This window comes from Pezoporus occidentalis, unplaced genomic scaffold, assembly GCF_034315485.1.
Source record: "Pezoporus occidentalis ecotype Australia unplaced genomic scaffold, CSIRO_AGI_Poc_V1 ctg8, whole genome shotgun sequence".
Classification (NCBI taxonomy): Eukaryota; Metazoa; Chordata; class Aves; order Psittaciformes; family Psittacidae; genus Pezoporus; species Pezoporus occidentalis.
In genome coordinates, this window is record NW_026916158.1 from 7,209,947 (window position 1) to 7,231,842 (window position 21,896).

The 21,896-nt window shown below is 39.6% G+C and overlaps 1 protein-coding gene across 2 annotated transcripts in view; it reads right to left on the reverse strand.

The window, feature by feature from the left end:
• Positions 1-11,183: 11,183 nt before the first annotated feature.
• Positions 11,184-21,896, reverse strand: part of SI (sucrase-isomaltase) — a 43,657-nt gene continuing 32,944 nt past the window's right edge. For both annotated transcript variants that reach the window (XM_062603009.1, XM_062603010.1), the window contains 11 exons: positions 20,059-20,192; positions 19,609-19,643; positions 19,408-19,524; positions 18,025-18,173; positions 16,971-17,055; positions 16,804-16,860; positions 16,018-16,142; positions 15,642-15,730; positions 14,317-14,366; positions 13,568-13,738; positions 11,184-12,321 (listed from right to left, as the gene is read on the reverse strand). In XM_062603009.1, the coding sequence (XP_062458993.1) occupies positions 12,259-12,321; positions 13,568-13,738; positions 14,317-14,366; positions 15,642-15,730; positions 16,018-16,142; positions 16,804-16,860; positions 16,971-17,055; positions 18,025-18,173; positions 19,408-19,524; positions 19,609-19,643; positions 20,059-20,192 (1,075 nt within the window). In that variant the 3' untranslated portion in view covers positions 11,184-12,258. The remainder of the gene's footprint in view (positions 12,322-13,567; positions 13,739-14,316; positions 14,367-15,641; positions 15,731-16,017; positions 16,143-16,803; positions 16,861-16,970; positions 17,056-18,024; positions 18,174-19,407; positions 19,525-19,608; positions 19,644-20,058; positions 20,193-21,896) is intronic.

Here is a 21,896-nt window from a genome sequence, read left to right on the forward strand (position 1 = left end):
GTGTACCTTTTGAAATTAAATATTTAGCCTTGCCTGTAATAAATTCAGTGTCAAAATAGATTGTGAACTGAGACCCCAGTCACTAGTTTTAGTCTACTTCATTTCATCCCTCCAGGTATTTTGCCCTCGTGTGCAACTCTACTCTCTGTTTTTCTAAGACACCCAGCGTGGAAGGACTCATTATTAATTTTATAATCAGCTTTTTATTTATATCTGTATGCACACTGACTAAAGAAAACATCTACTCTTCATTTGGGATATGATAGTGAAAGAAGTGGGGTGGGATGTGTGATGAAAAAGGGTATTTCAAAAAAAAAAAAAAAAAACCACATTTACACGTGCCAAGTCTGCAAGCGCTATATGAATTATGAATCACTCAGATCTAAATAGTTTGAAACTATTTGGGGAGAAGGGGATTGATAACTGTTTACTAGTTCATGCATTATGATTACAGAAATTGAAGTCTCTGTTCTGAATTGATTTGGAGACCAGTATTAATAAGGAAGATTGTTACCTGTGTCTGCCCTGAAGCAAGAAGTCATCTAATGCAAGCATTTAAACCAAGGTAATTAATAGTTTAGAATGTTCTAAGTCATACACTGTCAATATTATAGAAACAGAAAAATTCAGACCATACCACAATTTTTAAGATGTTATTTTTAGATTTATGTTAATTTTCAAAAGAATGCTATTATTTGTATAAACGCATGTTCTTTTGAGTGATACTAGTAACATAGGAGGATTTGATGATACATTTCCAAGTACATATATTCTGAAATGTAATGCTGAAAATTTTGTAACAGAAGCTCTCATAAGTGCCAGGCATGCGTAGTTTAGGGTTGGTAACTACATCAGAAGTTAGATTACTAAGGGGCAAAATGAGTCACATGTTGCTTTACTGCAACCCAAAGCAACCTACTTGTCACTTGCTTCCCTCCCGCATCGCCAGAGACCGTTTGATCAGAGGGAGGCAGAAGAGAGAGGTGTAAAGATGTGTAATTCTGAAAAACATGCCTATCAAATTAAGCAGTGTGTGATACCTTTCTTTTTAGAAAGTTTTCTGAATTTCTTTTTAGAAAGTTTTCTCTTTTTAGAGTTTTCTGAATCCTAGCAGGAAAGTGGAGCATCCTTAAGGGTATCTATCCATCACCTGGAGGGACCACTCACAAGCATAGGCAGTAGCAGAATGCTCATTCCCTCATCTCACCTTGGAGAGAGCTATCCCTCCTGTGCCCTGCCCGAGCAGGTTGGCATTCTGATTGTGGTCCATCTCTGCGGGTGATGGGCAAGTGGAGGAGGAAGGTGAATCCAGTGAGTGACCGTGGAACAGGCAGGGCGAAGGCCATCATAGACAAGTTGATTCTTCAGACATAATCTGGAATATTGGTATTAGTTTCATGGTTCATATATTTTTTTCTTGCTATACTGAAGTTATTCTAAAACTCTACAAACATCTTACAGCATTATATTGTAGATCACTATTGTGGTTATATTCAAAAACAAGAGGACAAACAAAGTGACTGAAACTATCTCTGTGAAAAAAGAAAAGAAAAAAAAAAGAAAGAAAAAAGTAATTTCACCAAAGAGAACTTTATTTTGATTTATAGGGTGCCTTTACGCAAGGATTATGAAAGAAATGGGACAAGGATAACAAGAAGGGGATAGTTATCCAAAAGTTCAAAAGTAGGTAGCTGATCAAAGGTTAAACACAAGAAAAGGAATTATTCTATTCAAGTTAAAGATAGGACTTTGTAACCTAAATAGATGTTTAGCTTCAATTAAAACTTGGAAAAGGCTTTTGTGCTGAGGGTAAGAAGTTCTCAAAGTCAGGCAAACTTTGTTGGTTTTTTTTTAATTGCTTGAAATATATGGGAAAAGAATGAGAGATGAGGCTATCACTGAAGGATGTGATATCTGTTTTTATTTGAAAACATTTCTAGTTATAAAAGGTAGAGGGCAGAACTGATTAGATCTGTTTAAAATTGTGTTGTGTAGAGGTGGCATGAAAATACTTCATTTTCTAAAGTTAGAGATGGAATAGTTTGAACAAGTAAAAGTGTTTTCTCAAGCCTTGTAGCAGCCAGAGCATTGAACAGAAGGCAAAGGCTGGCAATGAAAATGAGAAAAGTAGCTGACAGGGAGATAGCTCAATTGTGAGAGGTATTTCATTAAAGGAATCAGAGGAAGCAAGAGCTGCCTGGTATGAAAAATAACAAAACATGCTTCCCAAGCGTCACTGCCTGCTGCAATGGAAAATGGATCCAGGAATATTGGATAGGAACAAATTAATCTAACAGCTTGCATATGCAGTGCAGGAAATTCTATTTTCTTTTCATTCATTATTTAATATGAGGGAATGTATAGTTTTGAAACATCAGAAAAACCTTTGATGCCCTGCTGTAAGAAAGTGTTTGGCTGTGGTTTAGACATTGGATGTCAGGGCTCCTGCCAGCCCTGGGATGGAGCTGCCCAGTGTGCCTCCCGCACAAGGGATCTGCTCAGCCAGTGGCACTCCCTCAGTCTCTGCAGGGACCTGGCAGCCGAGGAGGATGAGGGAGAGAGCTGGGATGCCAGGGACCCCTGTGAACTGGAAAGAAGAGTTAGCGGGGTGATACGGCATAGGAGGAAGAGAGGAAAGCTCTCTTCTTGTATGCCAGCAAAGGATCTCTGCTTAGAGTAGACTGTGGATGGCTCTCCTTTTTCAAAAGAGTGAATTAGCAGCAGGCTACAGAAAAATACCTAACTGCATCCCTGATTTGTGGCTCTGGAGGACTTGGTCTGCTGCTGTCCAAAACCAACAACCAAAAGCCATCTTAAGACAAGAAGCAGGAAAGGGATGTGCCCTTTCCAATACCACGGAGATAAAGGCACAAGAAGAGGCAAAAACATGTCCTGAACTAAAAGCAGTTTCTAAACTCCCTGTGAGATGCTAAAGAATTATTTTAATCTTTTTCTCCTAGGGAATCATTTTAATATTTCTCCAAGGATTTGCAAATATTGTTATAATGTGATTACCCAAGGAGATATTTTTTACTGGTATTAACACAGGAAGAAAACCTTTCCCTTTACCTGCCTCCATTAGCTATACCTTTTGGCAGCATCTGAGTTGGTGAGTGCTAGCCAAGACATAGAATCATAGAATAGGTAGAGTTGGAAAGGACATTAAGATCATCTAGTTCCAACCCCCTGCCATGGCCACGGACACCTCACACTAAACCGTGTCACCCAAGGCTCTGTCCAACCTGGCCTTGAACACTGCCAGGGATGGAACATTCACAGCTTCCCTGGGCAACCCGTTGCAGAGCCTTACTGCCCCTTACAGTAAAGAAATCCCTCCTTATATACAATCTAAACTTCCCCTGTTTGAACCCATTACCCCTTGTCCTATCACTATAGTCCCTAATGAAGAATCCATCCCCAGCATCCCTATAGGTCCCCTTCAGATACTGGAAGGCTTCTATGAGGTCTCCATGCAGCCTTCTCTTCTCCAGGCTGAACTTTCTCAGCCTGTCTTCATACAGGAGGTGCTAGAGTCCTCTGATCATCCTTGTGGCCCTTCTCTGGACTTGTTCCAACAGTTCCATGTCCTTTTTATGTTGAGGACACCAGAACTGCACACAATACTCCAGGTGAGGTCTCACAAGAGCAGAGTAGAGGGGCAGGATCACCTCCTTTGACCTGCTGTCATGCTCCTTTTGATGCAGCCCAGGATACGGTTGGCTTTATGGGCTGCGAGCTCATGCTGCCAGCTCATGTTAAGTTTCTTAATCAACCAATACCCTGAAGTTCTTCTCTGCAGGGCTGCTCTGAATCTCTTCTTTGCCCCACCTGTAGCTGTGCCTGGGATTGCTCCGACCCAGGTGTAGGACCTTGCACTTGGCATGGTTAAACTTCATAAGGTTGACATCATCCCACCTCACAAGCGTGTCAAAGTCCCTCTGGATGGCATTCCTTCCCTCCAGCGTATCAACCAAACCACACAGCTTGGTGTCATCGGCAAACTTGCTGAGGGCGCACTCAATCCCACGGTCCATGTCAGCGATGAAGATGTTAAACAAAACGGTCCCAACACCGATCCCTGAGGGACACCACTCGTTACTGGTCTCCAGCTGGACATTGAGCCATTGACCACAAATCTTTGTGTGCGGCCATCCAGCCAGTTCTTTATCCACCGAGTGGTCCATCCATCAAATTGATGTCTCTCCAATTTAGAGACAAGGATATCATGTGGGACAGTGTCAAATGCTGTACACAAGTCCAGGTAGATGACATCAGCTGCTCTACCCCTGTCCCTCAGTTCTGTAGCCCCATCATAGGAGGCCACCAAATTGGTCAGGTAGGATTTCCCCTTAGTGAAGCCATGCTAGCTGTCACCAAGCACCTTGTTGATTTTCATGTGCCTTAGCATGCCTTCCAGGAGAATCTGCTGCAAGATTTTGCCAGGCATGGAGGTGAGACTGACTGGTCTGTAATTCCCCGGGTCATCCATTTTCCCCTTCTTGAAAATGGGGGTTATATTTCTCTTTTTCCAATCATTGGGAACTTCACCTGACTGCTACGATTTTTCAAATATGATGGCCAATGTCTTAGCAACTTCATTTGCCAGCTCCTTCAGGACCCGCGGATGGATTTTATCAGGACCCATGGACTTGTGCACGTTCAGATTTTTAAGATGGTCTCGAACCAGATCCTCTCCTACAGTGGGCCCAAGGTCTTCATTCTCACAGTCCCTGTATCTGGATTCCAAGACTTGGGTGGTGTGGTCAGAGTATTTGCCGTTGAAGACTGAGGCAAAGAAGTCATTCAGAACCTCAGTCTTCTCCAAATCCAGGGTAGCCAGCTCTCCTGATAGCTTCCAGAGGGGGCCTACTTTGTCCCTAGTCCGTCTTTTATTTGCTATGTACTTGTAGAATCCCTTCCTGTTATCTTTCACATCCCTAGCCAAGTTTAATTCTAACTGGGCCTTAGCTTTCCTAACCTGATCCCTAGCTTCCTGGACAACATCCCTGTATTCTTCCCAGGCTGCCTGTCCCTCTTTACACCTTTTATAAGCCTCTTTTTTCTTTTGAATTTTCCTCAGCAGCTCCTTATCCAGGGCAAGTCCCGTCTTGGCATTGACCCTCCCCATCATGGGAAGGGAGTGAGTGGAGTGCCCAAGTTCCAATGCAGCGATAACTGCCACAGTTAAACATCAAACCCAATCTTGTTTCCTACCAGGACAGATTTATTTTTTTCTATGTGTTCTAATCCAAACACCCCAGTACAAATACAGGTGTCAGGATGGTGTGAGGAACTGCATAGATCAAATAGGAAACAACAGAGAGGAGGAAACAGATTTTGCAGCTGTTCCTTTAAATGAATATACTGAGCTGTGCAGTCTTTTCAGAGGAGACAGAAGGTGTCATTAAAGATAACATTTATTAGATTTGTATCTGGCAGTATAAATACCGTTGAGAAATACTGTTTATTTTCTTACGAATCTGTTAAAAATAATAACAATCAGAAATAAATGTATTAGTGAAGCAAAAGGATTGAACTAAAGAAAAAACCCAACTGTTTCTCAAATTTCCATTTGCTGGCTTCATTTCAGACATTGCAATCAATACAAGGCACAGCTTCCTCTGCACAGCTGATTTAATTCCATCTCCTTCAGCTGTGTTTGGATATTCAGATCTAGATAGAGGCTGAATACTCCCAATGTTATATAACAGATCTTCCAGCTCAGTTCTTTGCATGCCATGGACCTGGAGGGAGTCACCAGGACCAGATTCTTTGCTCCTTCCCTGTGGTATTTTTAAGAGACAATATATGGCCAATAATGTTTTTAACAAATACTTTTTTGCCATCCCACCTGAATGTCACTTTTATTTGCCTTTCCTGCAATGAGTGCTCAGTGCAAATTCCTTCAATTTTTAAAAATATCTGGAATATATTATCATTAGCTGCTTTGCAACCTGACCCTGAATTTATAGGGTTTATAACAGTGGGAGTAAATGGCGCACTATATCCACCTGAAGGGTCTTGTGAGGTTATTAAAAGGCAAACACTGGTAAGAGAGCATTTCTAAATTGCTTATTGCATAATTATTATAATGTGTATAATGGCTCATGTGCGTTAAACATTAATCTAAAATGACTGAGAATAATATAATAAATAAAACCCACTTACTTTACATCACAATAGACTTTAATATTAGTAATGTAAAGAATACATTTATTGTCTAAGTGTACACACTTATACATGCACTTAAGTATTATATATATGTAGCATATACCAAATGTGTATTTAAACACTTAACCTTGCCACATAGGATAATTTGAAGTGTTATATCACATTGGATTCATTTTTAACATTTCCATATCAATTTATTGTCATTCAAAAAATGCATATTGCAGTATTCGTATTACTAATAGCAGTGAAAACACCATCAAGCTTGACTTAATCTTCAGAACAATGTAAGATTGGCATTTTCAGCAAATGTAAGGAAGAACATACAAACTCTTCAGTACTGGTGCAACTTCTTAACAAAATTTCCTGGATTAGCTAAAAAAAAAAAAAAGAAAAAATATATATATATGCACATCAAAACTTCATCATCTGATAGTACAAAAGACTGTTGCATTTTTTATAAAGTAGAACTAAAATATTGGTGCCTGTCACTGGTGTTGGGACAAGCTTTAGAACATATGACCATGTTAGTTTACTCACCACCTTGAGGTAAATACAATGTAAGGAAAGAAGAAAGAACTCATCCCAGAGGGGACATAGAGGTGAGCTCCATGTGCCACAGCAGAGAAGACATTTGTAAACCTCATACCCTGCCTATGCTTTTCTGAACAGTGAAATCCCACTCATGTTTTGCAAGCCGGACCACACTCCCACTGCCTTACCAGATGTTGCCATCCAGCTGCTCCTTCCAGGCTCCGAGGAAAAATCCAATTAACTGTGCATGTGTGGCAGCTTTATTAGAGCAAGCACAGCCAAGTGTGACACAGTTTTATCTTTTACATTAGTGGAATAGTAATTTCAGGGCCATCAATGTCTCTTTAGCACAGTGGTGTCTGCTCCTGTTCAACAGAGGTACTCCACCCCCAGACAGCCCATCCGCTCATTCATATACATCGTACCCAAGAGAAGTCCTTCAGCATAAGTAAGTAAGTACATCATTTGGAAATCCTTTGGAGTCACACTGAAGCCAGATGTGAGCTGATTCTTTGTAATTTCCTTCCCACACCAATTAGTGGCAGTTTTCCTTTAAGTGGGCACTTCTTTTTAGCAGTGAAAGAGCTGCTTTCAAATTGCAACAGTTTCAGAGAGGAAGATCTAATCTAAGGGAGGTGATATTGTATTGAACGGGTTGCTGCTAATACCCTTCAGCCACAGCATGAGACATGAGGAAGGATAATCACACAACATAGGACCATAGAATGGTTAGGGTTGGAAAGGACCTTAAGATCATCTAGTTCCAACCCCCCTGACATGGGCACAGACATCACCCAAGGCTTTGTCCAACCTGGCCTTGAACACTGCCAGGGATGGAGCATTCACAGCTCCCTTGGACAACCCCTTCCAGTGCCTCACCACCCTCACAGTAAAGAACTTCTTCCTTATACCTAACCTAAACTTCCCCTGTTTAAGTTTGAACCTGTTACCCCTTGTCCTGTTACTACAGTCCTTTATGAAGAGTCCCTCCCCAGCATCCTTATAGACCCCCATCAGATACTGGTATGAGGTCTCCACACATCCTTCTCTTCTCCAGGCTGAGCTGCCGGCTCCTGGGCAAGGCCTGTCGAGGACTTGAGGCTCCCTTAGTGGCTCTCGCTGCCCAGAATTGAGGCTCCTAGATGCTGTGTTTCCACTCGCTCTAGTGTTGAAGGTGTCCTTTCTGGAGCTACTCAACTTGGCATCTTCTAAAAGGCAAAGAATGCAAGCATTCCAGATATTTTTTAGTTTGTGAGAACCAGAAATATTTATCAACCTCACTATTTCTGTAGAATATACTGTAACAATATTGCTGAAAACTGTTGTTTCTGTCATCTTCCCAGGTAGTAGGTAGTACCAGATGTGATACTGCAGGAATTAATCCACTGTCCTGGAGGTCTGGGTTCCAACTCAAAAACATCCTGGAAACTCCGGTATGTCATTATTGTTTCCATAGGTTTTGAGTCATGATCTGTTCAAGGTAAGTCACCCTCTGGTGATTACAGGACAATCCTCTGGAAATGTCCTCCAGCCATGCATCTGGCGGGGCTGTAATTTAGAGAACTGTACCTCGATGGTGCTCATCACGTTGTTGCTAGAAAGCAAGCTTCTAGATATTTGCAGGCAGGCTTGTGCTCCAGGTGGGTGTAGTATTGAAGGATTCTTGGATCCTTCTACTTATGAAGCATGAGAAAGGTAGTTAAATCTGAATAGGACATATTGCTATAGCCATTACTAAAGGATGCAGAAGGCTGCAGAGATGTCTGATATATTCACCATTTGTGAAAAGGAATGAAATGAAAAAACAATTTTATATTTTTTCTGATTTCTCTCTTTTTAAGACCAAAAGCAGAGCTTTCCTAGCAGAGGACACAGAAGCCAGGTAGGAATTCACCAAAATAACCCCACCTTGGCCTTTCAATCCAAAATGCCACATTTCGTCAGTGTTCTCCTTTGGGTCGGCTGTGTGGGCTCTGTGCACAAGGCTAACTGCTGTGTTTGCTAGGCGGGTTGATGAATTAATAATAATTGGCTATGAAGTACTTCTATGCTATGAGGTATTTGAGGTCATGCTGCCTGTCATTGGAAGTGTGGTTTCCTTACGATTTGTGATGGAGTTATGGACCTGGCCTCCAGCTGTCCTGTTGCTGGCTGGCCAGTGGCCCTGCACTCAAGCTAGCCTGGGGAGCTGGAGCACAGCTCAGCTTGTACAGCACCTTCACTGCTGCAGCAATAAGTAACTGCAGCATTAACCATTCCTTATGTGGCTAAAGAAGTGTATATTCCTTAAAACAGGTGGGATTATCCTCTGGTACCTGAAAAGCTGTCATCTACAGAGGGATTCATTGGACATGTTTTCTGAATCTGCTGCTCTTTTATTGCCATAACACATTTCTTTGCCTTGCTGAAGTATGTTAGCCAAAGCTGGAAGGATCTGCACAACCACCATTAGACTTTAAGTGAAATTGCCGTACATTTCTCTGTTTTCTAAGCCTTTGCATGCCAAGGTTCAAGCACCTGGAATGCCAAAGTTCTTTCTTAATTAAAGCTTCTAATTACATGGCTAGGTGAGACAGTTTTACGAAGTTCGTTAACCTGCTATTTGACCTTGATTTAATCTCCAGGCTGTGCTTTCAGTCTGCAACAGTGCTTTTGAAGACCATTTTTGCTCTGGTAAATTAAGCTTTGACCATGCCAGGGGTGGGAGACATAGGTTTTAAAAAACAGACCTATTGGGAGTTGATCCAAAGCCCACGGACAGAAACTCACTGATTCCCGTGAGGTTTGGGTCAGCTCTGGGATGAGCAACTTAAAACTTGAACATTTCTTGAAGAAAAAAAGTGTACTTGAAAGGCCCTGTTTGCAGCAGGCTGTTCTCTGGGGTAGTTCCCCCAAAACCTGAACATTATTAAAATTTTAAAAAGTCTCTGTAAAGAGGAGCTCCGTTTACACATGATGAAATAAAATGCATGTAGTTACATGTGTACATACATATGCATATATGCATATATTATGTTCATGTGTATATAGATATAATGGATAAAGAGGTGTGTATGCACACATTTCTGTATACATATACCGTATATCCACGTGTATGTCTCAAAGGCCAATTTCAGCTTACATATGACATGAAGAACCCTGCTGAAAGTGGTCGGGCTTAAACTTTCATTTTGTTCAGGAATTAAAAAGGCAGAATGTTTCATTATGAAGTGAGCTTTCCTTTTGTCCATCTATCCAAACAAATGGATAGTGGCTCAGTGCAAAAAGCTTTATCTAGTGGTGCCTGCCTCTGCCTGTGCTCAGTACAGGTTTCAGAGCAGGATGCATGTCAAGCTGTGTTTTCAATGCACTCTCCCCCTTTTCAGCAGTCTGTTGGGTCTGTAACACTGTCTTGATGCCTTATGGGGCAAGCCCACAAGAGTGTACTATTCATAATGTCGATCTGGTATCTTAATACTAGAGAAACGTTAGCTGAAAACTTTAATATACCAAACAAATATATGACTTTTTTCAAATACTGTTTTCTTTGGATTTATTTTGCCCAGTGAAGCAGCCAATAAAGTTCTGAAAAAGGATATTGAAAGCAGAACTTCATGGTTTTCAGGGAAGGTATTATGCCTTCAGTGAGAATCTTCTGCTGCAGTGAGCAGCAGGATTGTGTCAACCTCTGGTGGTGTTGTGCTATTTTCTGAGCGATTTTTTTAAGTGCTAGAAAGTCAAACTATTGAGGAAGTGGGAGTCAAAAAATCCCACCCTGTACACATGTAGTATGCTTGTTGCTGCTTACTTCCTTCTGTTGAAAGCTTCCCAATACTCACCATGGCTTGTGGACTTTAATGGGATGTCATGCAGCAGGAGATGTTTCCCAGCATGTGTAGGTATCAGACCTAAAGAGAAGCATTACCTGAAGAGCTACTATCAACCTGCATTGAAGTGTCCCCGAGTTCAGTGTTCTGCTACTGTGATCTCCAGAGAAGGACAATGCTGCTGCACAGATGTTCCAGAAGTGAGTGGCGGGGACCAGGATCTGCTGGACTGCCCCTGCTTGTAAAAACTGCAGGAAGGAAGAGACACACCAGGGAGTACTCCCTAAAGTGGCCAGCCAATGTCTGAAGCTGTAATTTCTCAGCCTGTTTGAGTTCCTCATAAATTATTATTCTGAAGACTTGGTAAAAGCTGCACTCTGTGGCAGAAGTGCACACAGCTCATCGGAGGTACTGAGCCTCTCAAAGCCAAGAAGACAGAACAGTGAGGTTCCCCAGATAAATCTAATGAGAAAAATTCTGAAAATAAGTCTGGTGTATGCAAAGTGGTAGGAGGTGACATGAGAGGGAATAGGTTGAGGGGTCAGTAACCTGCAGTTCCCCTCTCTGCGGTGATGGGATGTGTCATTGCACCAGCTTACTTAAGTAGCTGTTCACCAGTAGCTTCAGAGATACAGTGTAGTGTGTTCCTTCAGAAAAAAATATTTGTCAAAATGGTAACTTAAATGATCATTTTCTCTGGATTGCCAATTTCATTATTATTTTATGGGGAAGCTTCAATAAATTCAGTTTCTATAAATTCAATAAATTAATTACGTTGATCCACCTATGACATGTTTGCTACTCAGCTGTTTTACCATGAAATTTCAAAGCAGAGGGGAATCCTTTAAATGAATCTTAAGCACAGTTGCTAGAGTTTGCTATTACCTTTGACAGCAGTTTATTCCCATCAAATTTAATTGTAAACATACTTTACCAATCTGTTTATATCACATGTTGCACTCTTGGGATACAAAGAGTCTTTAATATGAATTACTATTATAGTAAACATACAACAGCATTTCCTTCAGCTAAATGAACACTCAGAGACCAACATTTATTAGTTAACCTTGAAACTTCAAGTTTAATCTTACATGTTCAGATCAAAACACGGGGGAACATAAATATCTGGCTAAAGTCATACAAAAACCCTGTTGACACCCCTGCAAAAAGGAAACCCTATGACTTCTACAAGTATCTTAGTATTTTATATATCAACAAATTGAAACATCATTTCAGGCTAAACCAGTAATCTGAAAACATTTGTTTTGTCTGGCCTTAAATACTTCTCTGTCATAGTGACTTACATAGCCAGAATTAAGATGAATTAAATATAGGCAGAATTACAGCCCCAAATCCATGCAGCTAACACCGACTGCATTTATTTTTTTTTTTTTTTTTTTTAACGAAACAAAGATTTGGCACACGTGAGGTCAGCCAGAAATTCTATTCTGAAAAAACATGGAGGTTTACATTCAGTTCTCGGTTTTGAAAGATGAAGTTATACGGAAGTGCCATGCTGTTTAAATTGCAGATTTTTGCATCGCATGGAGACCTTGTAGTTGGCCTTCAACAATACTGAAATGTGACTGCTTTGTATCCATAATACATGAAAATGAACTAACTAGTATGTTTTTATAATAAAAAGTATTCTAAGATGACACAGATGCAGTATGAAAGTGGGAAAATTGAAAGACAGTTCTATAATAGTGAGAAGATTAAGCGGTATGCGCGATGTTATTTTGCAGGCATTTTAGCTCCATTGCACGGTGTAGCTTCTGCCTAATTCAAGTTGAAGGTTTGTGATTGTCAGGAGCTGTGAATAAAACAGACAAAATGAGCAATTAACAATTCTGCCTTGAAGATCCACTGCTTTTTTTATATTCATCAGAGATAGTGGCTTCTTGGTTTAGGTAAGAAGAATTTATGCCTCTTCATTTGCTTTTGTGTTTGTATCATTATAAACATAGTTTAACCAGCATAGATTTCTGGATTTCTGATGGTGAGGCTCTGATCCATTCCCGTGATTCAGAGGCCCTCATAGAGTTGACATTCCTGTTACTTTTTTTTTTTTTAATAAATCTTAAAGAGGCAGCAAAACTTGGAACATCCTGTGATTCAGCTGGGCGTACAAATTCCCCCCTTTTTTGTTCCATCCAAAATTCAACAGCAGAATGAAACATTTTCATTTGATTTTACATTTTTAACTCATCTTTTTGGTTAGTCACAAAACTCACATAGTTCCAGCTTTCTGTGAAAGAGAAAGAACTAAGACTTAACAGAATACTGAATTTCAAAGGAAAGGCAGTAAGATCCCAGCAATAGAAGAGTTTAGGCAGACTCCCTCTGTAAGAAAACTGGCAAGACTGAATGCCTCAGCCATTCTGTTCATACCTGAAGGATGGCCCAGAGAAGCGCCATCTCAAATGGCAATACAGTTATATGTATTTATTTCAGCTGCTTTATTAGTGCCTGACTTTACTGTCCAGTGAGGTGGGAGGGGGAAATTCTCTGGACCGGTATCACCCATGCAAGTGGAAGTCCCAGGGCTCTGAAGGTGGTAGAAAGTGTGCCGATAACTTTAGAAGTGGGATTTGACTCGAATGTAAGAAAGAACCCTGTGCTGCAATGCCTACAGCCAAGATGTGATATGAAAGAATAGGGAATGATTGTAGGCAAACAGGGCTGGGAAATGAAAATGCTGTCAGACAAGACTAACAACAATGAGGTCATGTTGAGGCGATGAAAATACTTGCAGGTTGCAAGTAAGCTATTAAGAAGAGTGGAAACAAAGCACAACCTAAAATCCACCACTTTTTCACTGTTGGAAGCAGTTTGGGTTCCTAACAGCAATTGCTGTGCTCTACCATACCTACCTACAGTAGGTACTGTATGGTATAATCAGTGTATTGTATAATAAACAGTATATGGTATAATCATCACCTGATGTATCTTATTAAATACATTTTAAATATAGTATTACAGCTGAGAACTGGATCTCCAAATGTTTAAGAGCACATATGCAGCCATAAGGTGGCATTACCCTGCAAAAGGCACCTCACCTGCTTGGTGTTATTGTAGTCCACAGCATGAGATGATGCAATTGTCCCACCATTCTGCGATATGTTCACCTGTGTAACTTTGGAGGGCACCCCCAGGACTTTAATTTCAGTAAACATCAGGTTGTTTGGATCAGAGTAACCGTGATGCAAAACTGTAATATCTAAAACATTCTGAAAGGAAACGGAAAAAAAAGAGAAAGACTTGCCATTGGACTGGTACACATCCACTTGAACTTTTCAAACTTTTCACTTGAGAAGAAAATCAAATTCTTTGCTGGGCAGTCATATTTCTCTGCAGCTGTAAACCAGGGTCAAAGCCTGCTGACCTTAAAGCCTCCTGTCTGCAGCCTTCAGCTTCCTTCTCACTGGCAAGTGCTGGTTTTCCTGGCATAGCTGTTCTGACCCCTCTGCATGTTCCAGAGGTTCAGCACTGATGTGCGCTTTCACTGTATAGAACTAATTTATGAAATAAACTTGCACTTTCAGAACTGTATCAGAAATTACAATGCCATAAATGTACACTTTGTTTAACAATACGCTACAATTGTTAACTTCAGAATCATTCTTAAAGTTGTTCTTGATGCAGTTTAATCATATTACTTGTAGTCTAATCCATTGTGAGTACAAGTTAATGTTAGGGTGAGATACCAAGGCATTATGGAGTTCCAAATTAAAATGCCCAAAATTAAAAATATAATAGTAATCACCTAAACTGATCATTAAAAGAAATGTGAGCTAACATTACTTACCTGATTAGCAGTAAATGATGTTAGCAGATATACACCATCTTCATATGCATCTGACAAAAAGAATAAAATAAAATGTATTTGTTATTCACCTCAACACATTATCAAAATGTTAGTTCAAAAATTGTGTCTATATGTACTTTACACATCAACATATGGTATGTATATACACACGAATAAATTTCTGTATTTCCAAAAGATACACTTTTAAGCATAAAATACTTTCATTAGAGGACAGCATGCTAATTAAATGAGGACAAAGTAAGAACATTTTAGAGGTCTGATACAAAAGAAAGCAAACAAATAGCATTAGGAAAGTCCAGGGTATTAAGACCAGAAAGAGAAAAAATGTTTCTCGCTGAGGAAGGCATGGAAGTAATTTCCCACATCCAACACTATTCACTGTCCAGTGGCACAGCCATGATTGATAGAAACTGCTGTTGTACATTTTACCAATCCTATTGTTAAGCACTAAATCATAGAATCATAGAATGGTTGGAAAGGACATTAAGATCATCTAGTTCCAACACCCCTGCCATGGGCAGGGACACCTCACATTAGACCATTTTGCCCAAGGCTCTGTCCAACCTGGCCTTGAATACTGCCAGGGATGGAGCATTTTGGGCAACCTGTTCCACTGCTGCACAGCCCTCAAAGAACTTCACCTTTGTATCTAATCTGAACTTCCCCTGTTTAAGTGTAAACCCATTACCCCTTGTCCTGTCACTAAAGTAATGCTGATAATCACGAGCACTGTAGGTTCTTGCCTTTCTGCCTTACCAAAATGAGATCACAGGCATCCTGGTGAGAGGCATCTTGTAATCTATGTTGATTTCATTTATCATTAGATTTCCATGAACCTAGTCATCGTTTCTGAATTACTGTGCAGTGGTGTAAGTGGAGCACCAAAAACTACACTAACAGCATCCTGCAAACTTCCCTACACATCATTATGCAAAATAACACCATTTCCTGCATTGCTTGCAGTAATCTCGGGTGATAGCTTAATGTTATTACAACGGTAATACACTGCGTGGAAAGGATAAATGACTTTTAAATATCTCTTATCTGAAGACGATTTAAGTTCAGTAATGTTGACAAAATTAGTTAAAGCTTCCCACATAATCTACACATACGGTTCTGATTGGTTTGAGAACAAATCCTTGTTATCTGTGTTGCCTTTCATCCCAGGCACAGCTTCCTTCATACAACATATTAATTCTATAAATCATAGCATTATGCAGTTTAAATCAGGAAAAATAACTTGACCATCCATCCTTATAGCAAAAAAAAAAAGACTTTATGAAAGCAAAAAGCATCATACATACCAATGCGAACCCCATCATCCCAATAAAGCTGTCCTTCTGCTCTCAGAGTGTCATTCAAAGCAACAGTGAGTCCCATGGGGTTTTTTCGGCTATAGAAAACATAGTATTTTTCTCTCAGTATCCTCAGGTAACCAACCACATTTCATATTTCTCAAATGTTAGAATGTTTTAAAAAAATATTACACGCCATTCAATTTATCTCCCAAAGTCATCTTCTTAAACTAATCCTATGAAATTTAAAGGAGGCCATCAGGAGGAAAGAAAAGCCGGCCATAAAGCTCCAGTGCCATTATACCTGTATCTTCTCTGAGGACTGATAGTATTTTATCTATTTGTATTTGTGCAAAACTAAATTTTAAATTTCAGTCAATCTTACCTGTAAAAAGTTGTATTAGCAGGCTTTTGCCAAGCAAGGATGTATCCACCCCGGATATGCAGATTGATATGCTCCAAAGGAGATGGTAAAAGACTGAACTGTCCCCTAATGCCAATATCTTCATCCTATGTACAAAAGATTTTAAAAATCCTCTACTGAGTTGCTCCCACTTTACTGGTTTGTTTGGGTTTGTTTTTTTATAATGAAATTGTCATGTTTTGCTAGCCTGATGAAATAGGACTTTCTACTGCAGAAGTAACTACCAAATGCTTATAAGGGAAACTGAAATGCAGGATCTATAAAAGATTGCCTTGAGTATAGGTCACAGTAGCCGAACTAAAGAGGCCAGTCTGGTGAAACACAAACTTGTGATTAGTGAAATGACCTGTGATGCCTGCTCTTCCAATTACCAAATCTTTTCTTATTTTCTGTGAAAGGTGATGCAGCTAAATGTGTTTTGTGTTTCTCCATTCCAGTATTCCTTACAAAGTCATTATGTACATTATTTGAGGCTTAAAAAAGTCAACAGAAGTACCTCAAATTAATTTACTCTAGCTGTAGTCATGTTATTATATATTAGTGTGGGATAATAATTACAGGAATCAAGGTTGCTTTTCTTTTTATTAGCTAAGTAGCTGTTACATTGCTAAGAAGAAATACTGAATGGAAGTTTGTAAAAGGGTGGGCAGGGGTTCACACCTCACCACTACTCTCAGAACACCCTTTCTGCTGTCTAAGCAGCATTGTGAAGAAGACATATAAAATACAGTTTTTAAAATTACTTACTGTGTGGTAATCATACCAGCGGGCATTGGGTAAGTAAGCGTTCACTGTTACAGCATTCTGGAATTAAGAATACTTGGTTTAGGTACCTTAAATGAAAAAAATGAAGTGACAGTGAAAAGTGAAAGCTAAAGTGACATTAGTATTTTCTTAAGTTCTTAAAAATGTACCTGTTGCATCACAGGACTGATGAGCAGTGCAGGTCCCCAAAGGAACTGCTCGTATATTTCCCAGGTTGTTCTGTCTTCTACAAACCTTCAAGTTAACAGAATAATGATTAAACATTGCATGCTGAACTTTTCCAAAGTGTTCCTTTTTAAAAAACTATTGTCAGCATTTGAATGTACTGTTCCTAGTACCTAATATTTCCTCATCTTTATTCTACTATTCATAAATCAGTTAATGCTTGCCAGGAATACACAAAGATCCTAATGTGAAACTCATTAGAGAAATACAAGCTATTAGATTTCTTTTTCCATTTCTTTGCCACAGCTATTCAGTGTATTTAGATCACAAAACTCAGAAGGTCTGTTGTGCCTGGCCAGTTTTAGCAATAGTAAGATTAGGTACTGGACAGACTGGGAACCACTTTCTAACTTGTGCTACTTTTTTCTTAAGCAATTGCTTTGAAAAGAGGAAGTCAACACATGTGAACAGCTCAGTGTTCCTCAGACAAGACGTGTATAGATGAAGAGCACATCTAACTCCACAACAGAAGAAAGGTTTTTGCAGGTACTGACCCACCTGACAAGGAGCAAAGAAAGCTTCTGTGTCTAACAACATTAATAAATAAAAAAAAATCAGGTATATAAGCTTGGACATAACAAAAAAGCCAGTTTTTTTTTTCCCCTGCAAAACTCTCATGATTTATGGCAGAATTGTATCTTTTCCCAAAAGTTTTTATCCAGCAATTTTTTGCTTTTTTATATTTTTTTATTTTTTTATTCTACATACACTTGGCATTCTGTTCCTTGCCCCAGAAGAGGTTAAAGGTGAGATCTAAAATTTGAATTTTACTCCCAGAAAATAAGATATTCAGTTTTGAAAAATGAAGAACTAGTGCTAATTGAGTCAGGCTTGCTATTGAAAGCTCATACTCAACCTTGTGGTTGTTTTGTTGTTTGTTTTTTTTTTTTGAATAATAATTGCTGTAACTATGAGGATCATAACTACAAAATTTTCAGTGGAAATTCCTGATAAGAAGAGTATAGGAGTCCCACTTACTCATGGAGCATGGGGCGGATCACAGTGCTGCCATGGGCATGGGCTTCATACATTAAAGTGTAGAAATAAGGTAGCAAGGTGTATCTTATATTCAACACATTCCTGGAAATCTCCTCAAATGTTGCATTCCAGGAAGCAGGATCTTGCCTCTGAAAGAGACTTTCGTTAGTCCAGCTGGGTTTTGCTCAGAAAAGCTACAAAAACCCCAGACCACCCAAAATCAACAAAGCAAGAGAAAGACAAGGAAATTTCTCAGCCAAATTAGAGCACCTTCATTTATTTATGCTTCAATTAAGAAGTAAGTGACACTAAAACCAGCAGGTACCACTGTCAGCCCTAAGAGGGGAACTGAAAAGGGAAAAGGTGAGAAAAACCTGCGGGGAGTACTATAAAAACTGCTTAATGCAAAGTGTCCCAAAGGCATGACACATCCTAGTGTACATAATTTATTATCCCTCTTTTCTGCAGGGCAGCACTCAGGACTTGCAAGCAGAGAGTGAAGCACTAACAACTGATGTCAGGGAGCACTTCCAATCTCTATTAAATGTATTGAAGAATACCTTGGCAAATTGGGCAAGACTGGAAGCAACATGATAACCCTGAATCTGCATTTTTTTAAAGGCATTAAAAGACCTATCGAAAGGTATGCCGCTGCAAGATAAAGCACACAGTTTCTGAAAAGGAGACTTTAATCCATCAGATATATGCTATATAAATAGCTCTACTCTGCTAGACCTGGAGCTTTAACTGGAACGAAGTGCTGTTCCCATTTTTTTTTATTTTTCCAGTTATCTTGTTTTACAGCTTTCTAGAATATAGTCCTTAGCCAGCACAGACCGACATTTAGGCAATTACTTTCCTCTTAAAAGAAATACAATATCTGATGGTGGCATATGTGCAGAGTACAGAAATTGCCGAGTCTTACTCCAAAATCTGATTACACTGTTCCGTTTTCTCATTTGATGTATAATTATGGTCAATTAGGGCTGAGAGCACTAAGGTCAGCTTTGCTCCTTTAAGTGCATTTGCCACCAAAGCGCTCTATTTTAGTCTTGCCAGCGTAGCGTGTTTAAATAAAAATGATGCACAGGGAAAAATACGTAGGAGTGGGAGTCAGTCAAAGCAAACTTAGAATATGCTTCCTGCAAGCGGTCCAAATCCCAGAGCAGCATAAAGCCTCCCAGGTGAGGGGGAGCCTTATAGGCAAGCTAGCATATAAAAAAAGACAATTTTTATTTGATAAAGAGCCAAACATCTTTTTGTGTCCATTTTGCTTGGAATGTAATTTTTTGAGCCAGGTGAGCTTGTACGATGTTCTGGCTGGTCTCTATATTGTGTTGCAAAGGCCCAGCAGTTAACAACTGTTAAAAACTTGTGACTCACCCTTGTTCCTTTCTGGTTGTGATTCCTTGAATATGGGTAAAATGCACCTAGTTCCATCCAGCGAATACACAGCTCATACTCTGAGTCTTTGAAGAAGCCACAGATATCAGCTCCTGTCTGAAAGTTTCAAAATGACCCAATTGGGATAAAATAAAATTATGTACAGCATCAAGATAATAAGGTAATAAATCATTAGCTTACATAAGATATTCCAAAGAGACTGAAATCCATCATACCTGAAAGGAAAAATAATTCAATATTACTGGCTGTTGTTTTGCGGGTTTTTTTTCCCCCTTTGGTATGCTAATGCTTACATAGATAATACTTATTGTAATGGTGAATGAAAATAAAAAACCCCAAGTCTGCCATGTTTTTCTGCTACAGAGTGATGGGAGCTGATTGGTCAGGAGCAAAGAAAGAAATGAGGGCAGGTCACAGGGCACAAAGTTGGTTGATCCCAAGGGAATAAAAGAGTTCCTAGCACCTGGTGCAGAACTAAAGAAGTTAAAAAAGGTATTGACCACTTATTATGGTTCCTCAGTTAAATTGCTTACATGAGATAAAACCACATGAATACCAGAAGCAAGCAGCTGAAGCAGAAGAAGTAACTGCATACAGTAAATTGAATACAGATACATTTCTTTCTCATACCAATAATAGATGCAGTTAGCTGATCCCAAGCTGCAGTGTTATCACCTAACCAGTGTCCTGCCCATCTTCCACTGCTGGGATACGTGGAACGGGTGACAACGATCCCACGCTCCTTGGTGGCATCCTGCAAACCTCTGACATTGAAAATAGAGCAAAAAACAAATTACATGAGAAATATTACATGGGAATTTATTATACCAGGTTCTCTGAAATTAAAGGGCTTATATTTTCATAGCAAAGGAGGGCATTGCTGTATGCATGAATATGCATACATCCAATGCAGATGTGCTTTTTATGGCAATTTACTGTGATTCACGTATCGATAGTAGCTCAGCAGTGTCAGCCAACCTGTAACTGGAAAAAGAACAGGCAGGCAAGGACATGTTAAAATCATAAAACTATTGAATGTTTTGGGTTAGAAGGGAAAAGATCATCTAGTTTCAACCCCTTGCCATGGGCAAGAACACCCTCCACCAGACCAGGTTGATCAAAGCCCTGTCAAAAATGGCTTTGAATGCTTCCAGGGGTGAAGCAACCACAACTTGTGGATGTAGCCCAACTTGCACTTTCTCTAAGGTCTCCATCTAAGGTCTCCATGGTGTGTTCCAGGGCACCTCATTCCTTTCTTAGCATACCTGAAAACTTGCAGCAGCAGTTAAAAATAATTCAACAAAAATCATATAAAAAATATCAGAAGGGGCAAAATAGAGGTGCCAGAGCTATTGGACCTGCCAGTGTAACTCCTGTTGCCAAAAAAAAATATTAGAACAAGTAATGGATCTGTAATAACTTCAGAAATACCAAGATGACATGATATCAATATGGAATGACCAACATGGATTTGTCTGGAAGCAACATACTAAACCAGCTGTTTTCTTCTTGTGGCAAGTAACAGGTATTAGAGTGAAGGAGTGACACCAATGTGTGTGACTACCTTAGCATTAGCTAACCTCTTGGTGTGATCACATTTGTCTTCCTCATAAGCAGAAGGGATGTCAACCAGAGGTTAATTAACTTTTGAGGATGGTGGGACTTATTTTTATTTCCCAAATTAGAGCCAAATCCCTACAGGGTGGGAAACATGTAAGCACTATGGTTTGGGGTATAAAAAATAGCTAGCACCAGGAAAGTGTTGTCATGCATTTCTGATGTTCTGGCGCTAAACTGCTATGGCCTTCCTAAGGATCATTGCTACAGGGAGAGGAGACTGTGACAGGCTGATGACTCAGAAGAGCCCTTGAGGTCTGGGAGGTGTGGGTGTGAATGAGCTGGATGGAGAACAAATTAACTAAGTAACCTCATTCCTCAAATACATAAAAACTTTATTTAAGGAAATTAAATATTTTATTTAATTTCCTTAAATAAAACCTTGGTCATTGCCTCAAAGTACCTGCAAACAAGTAAGCTTAAAGCAGGAAAAAAGAAAATTAAAATTGTTGAGTTCAGGGGAATTTATGATTCCTGGTTTCTCAGCTGAGGATATGAACACCTTTCTCTATAGTGTATGCTGCTGGTCTATGCTGTGTGCCCAGCATGGATGCATTACTGCTCCACTTTCTTAGAACAGCTCCTTTGCAGCCATTCACACCCTGTGAATCATTACAGCAAAGTACTAAACCACAGTACTAATCAGAAACTTCACTGATTAAATCACACTGCTTTCCAATGCTAACTCCACAATAATTGTCTAAACAGCTGCTTCAATAATGCACTATTTATTTATTTTTCTACTGGATTTGCAGCTTTAGTGACACTATAATTACAGAAAAAATACACAAGTCACTTTAATTACCATAGTAATTGAACTAGACTAATGTGCTGTAATTATTTCTTCCAAG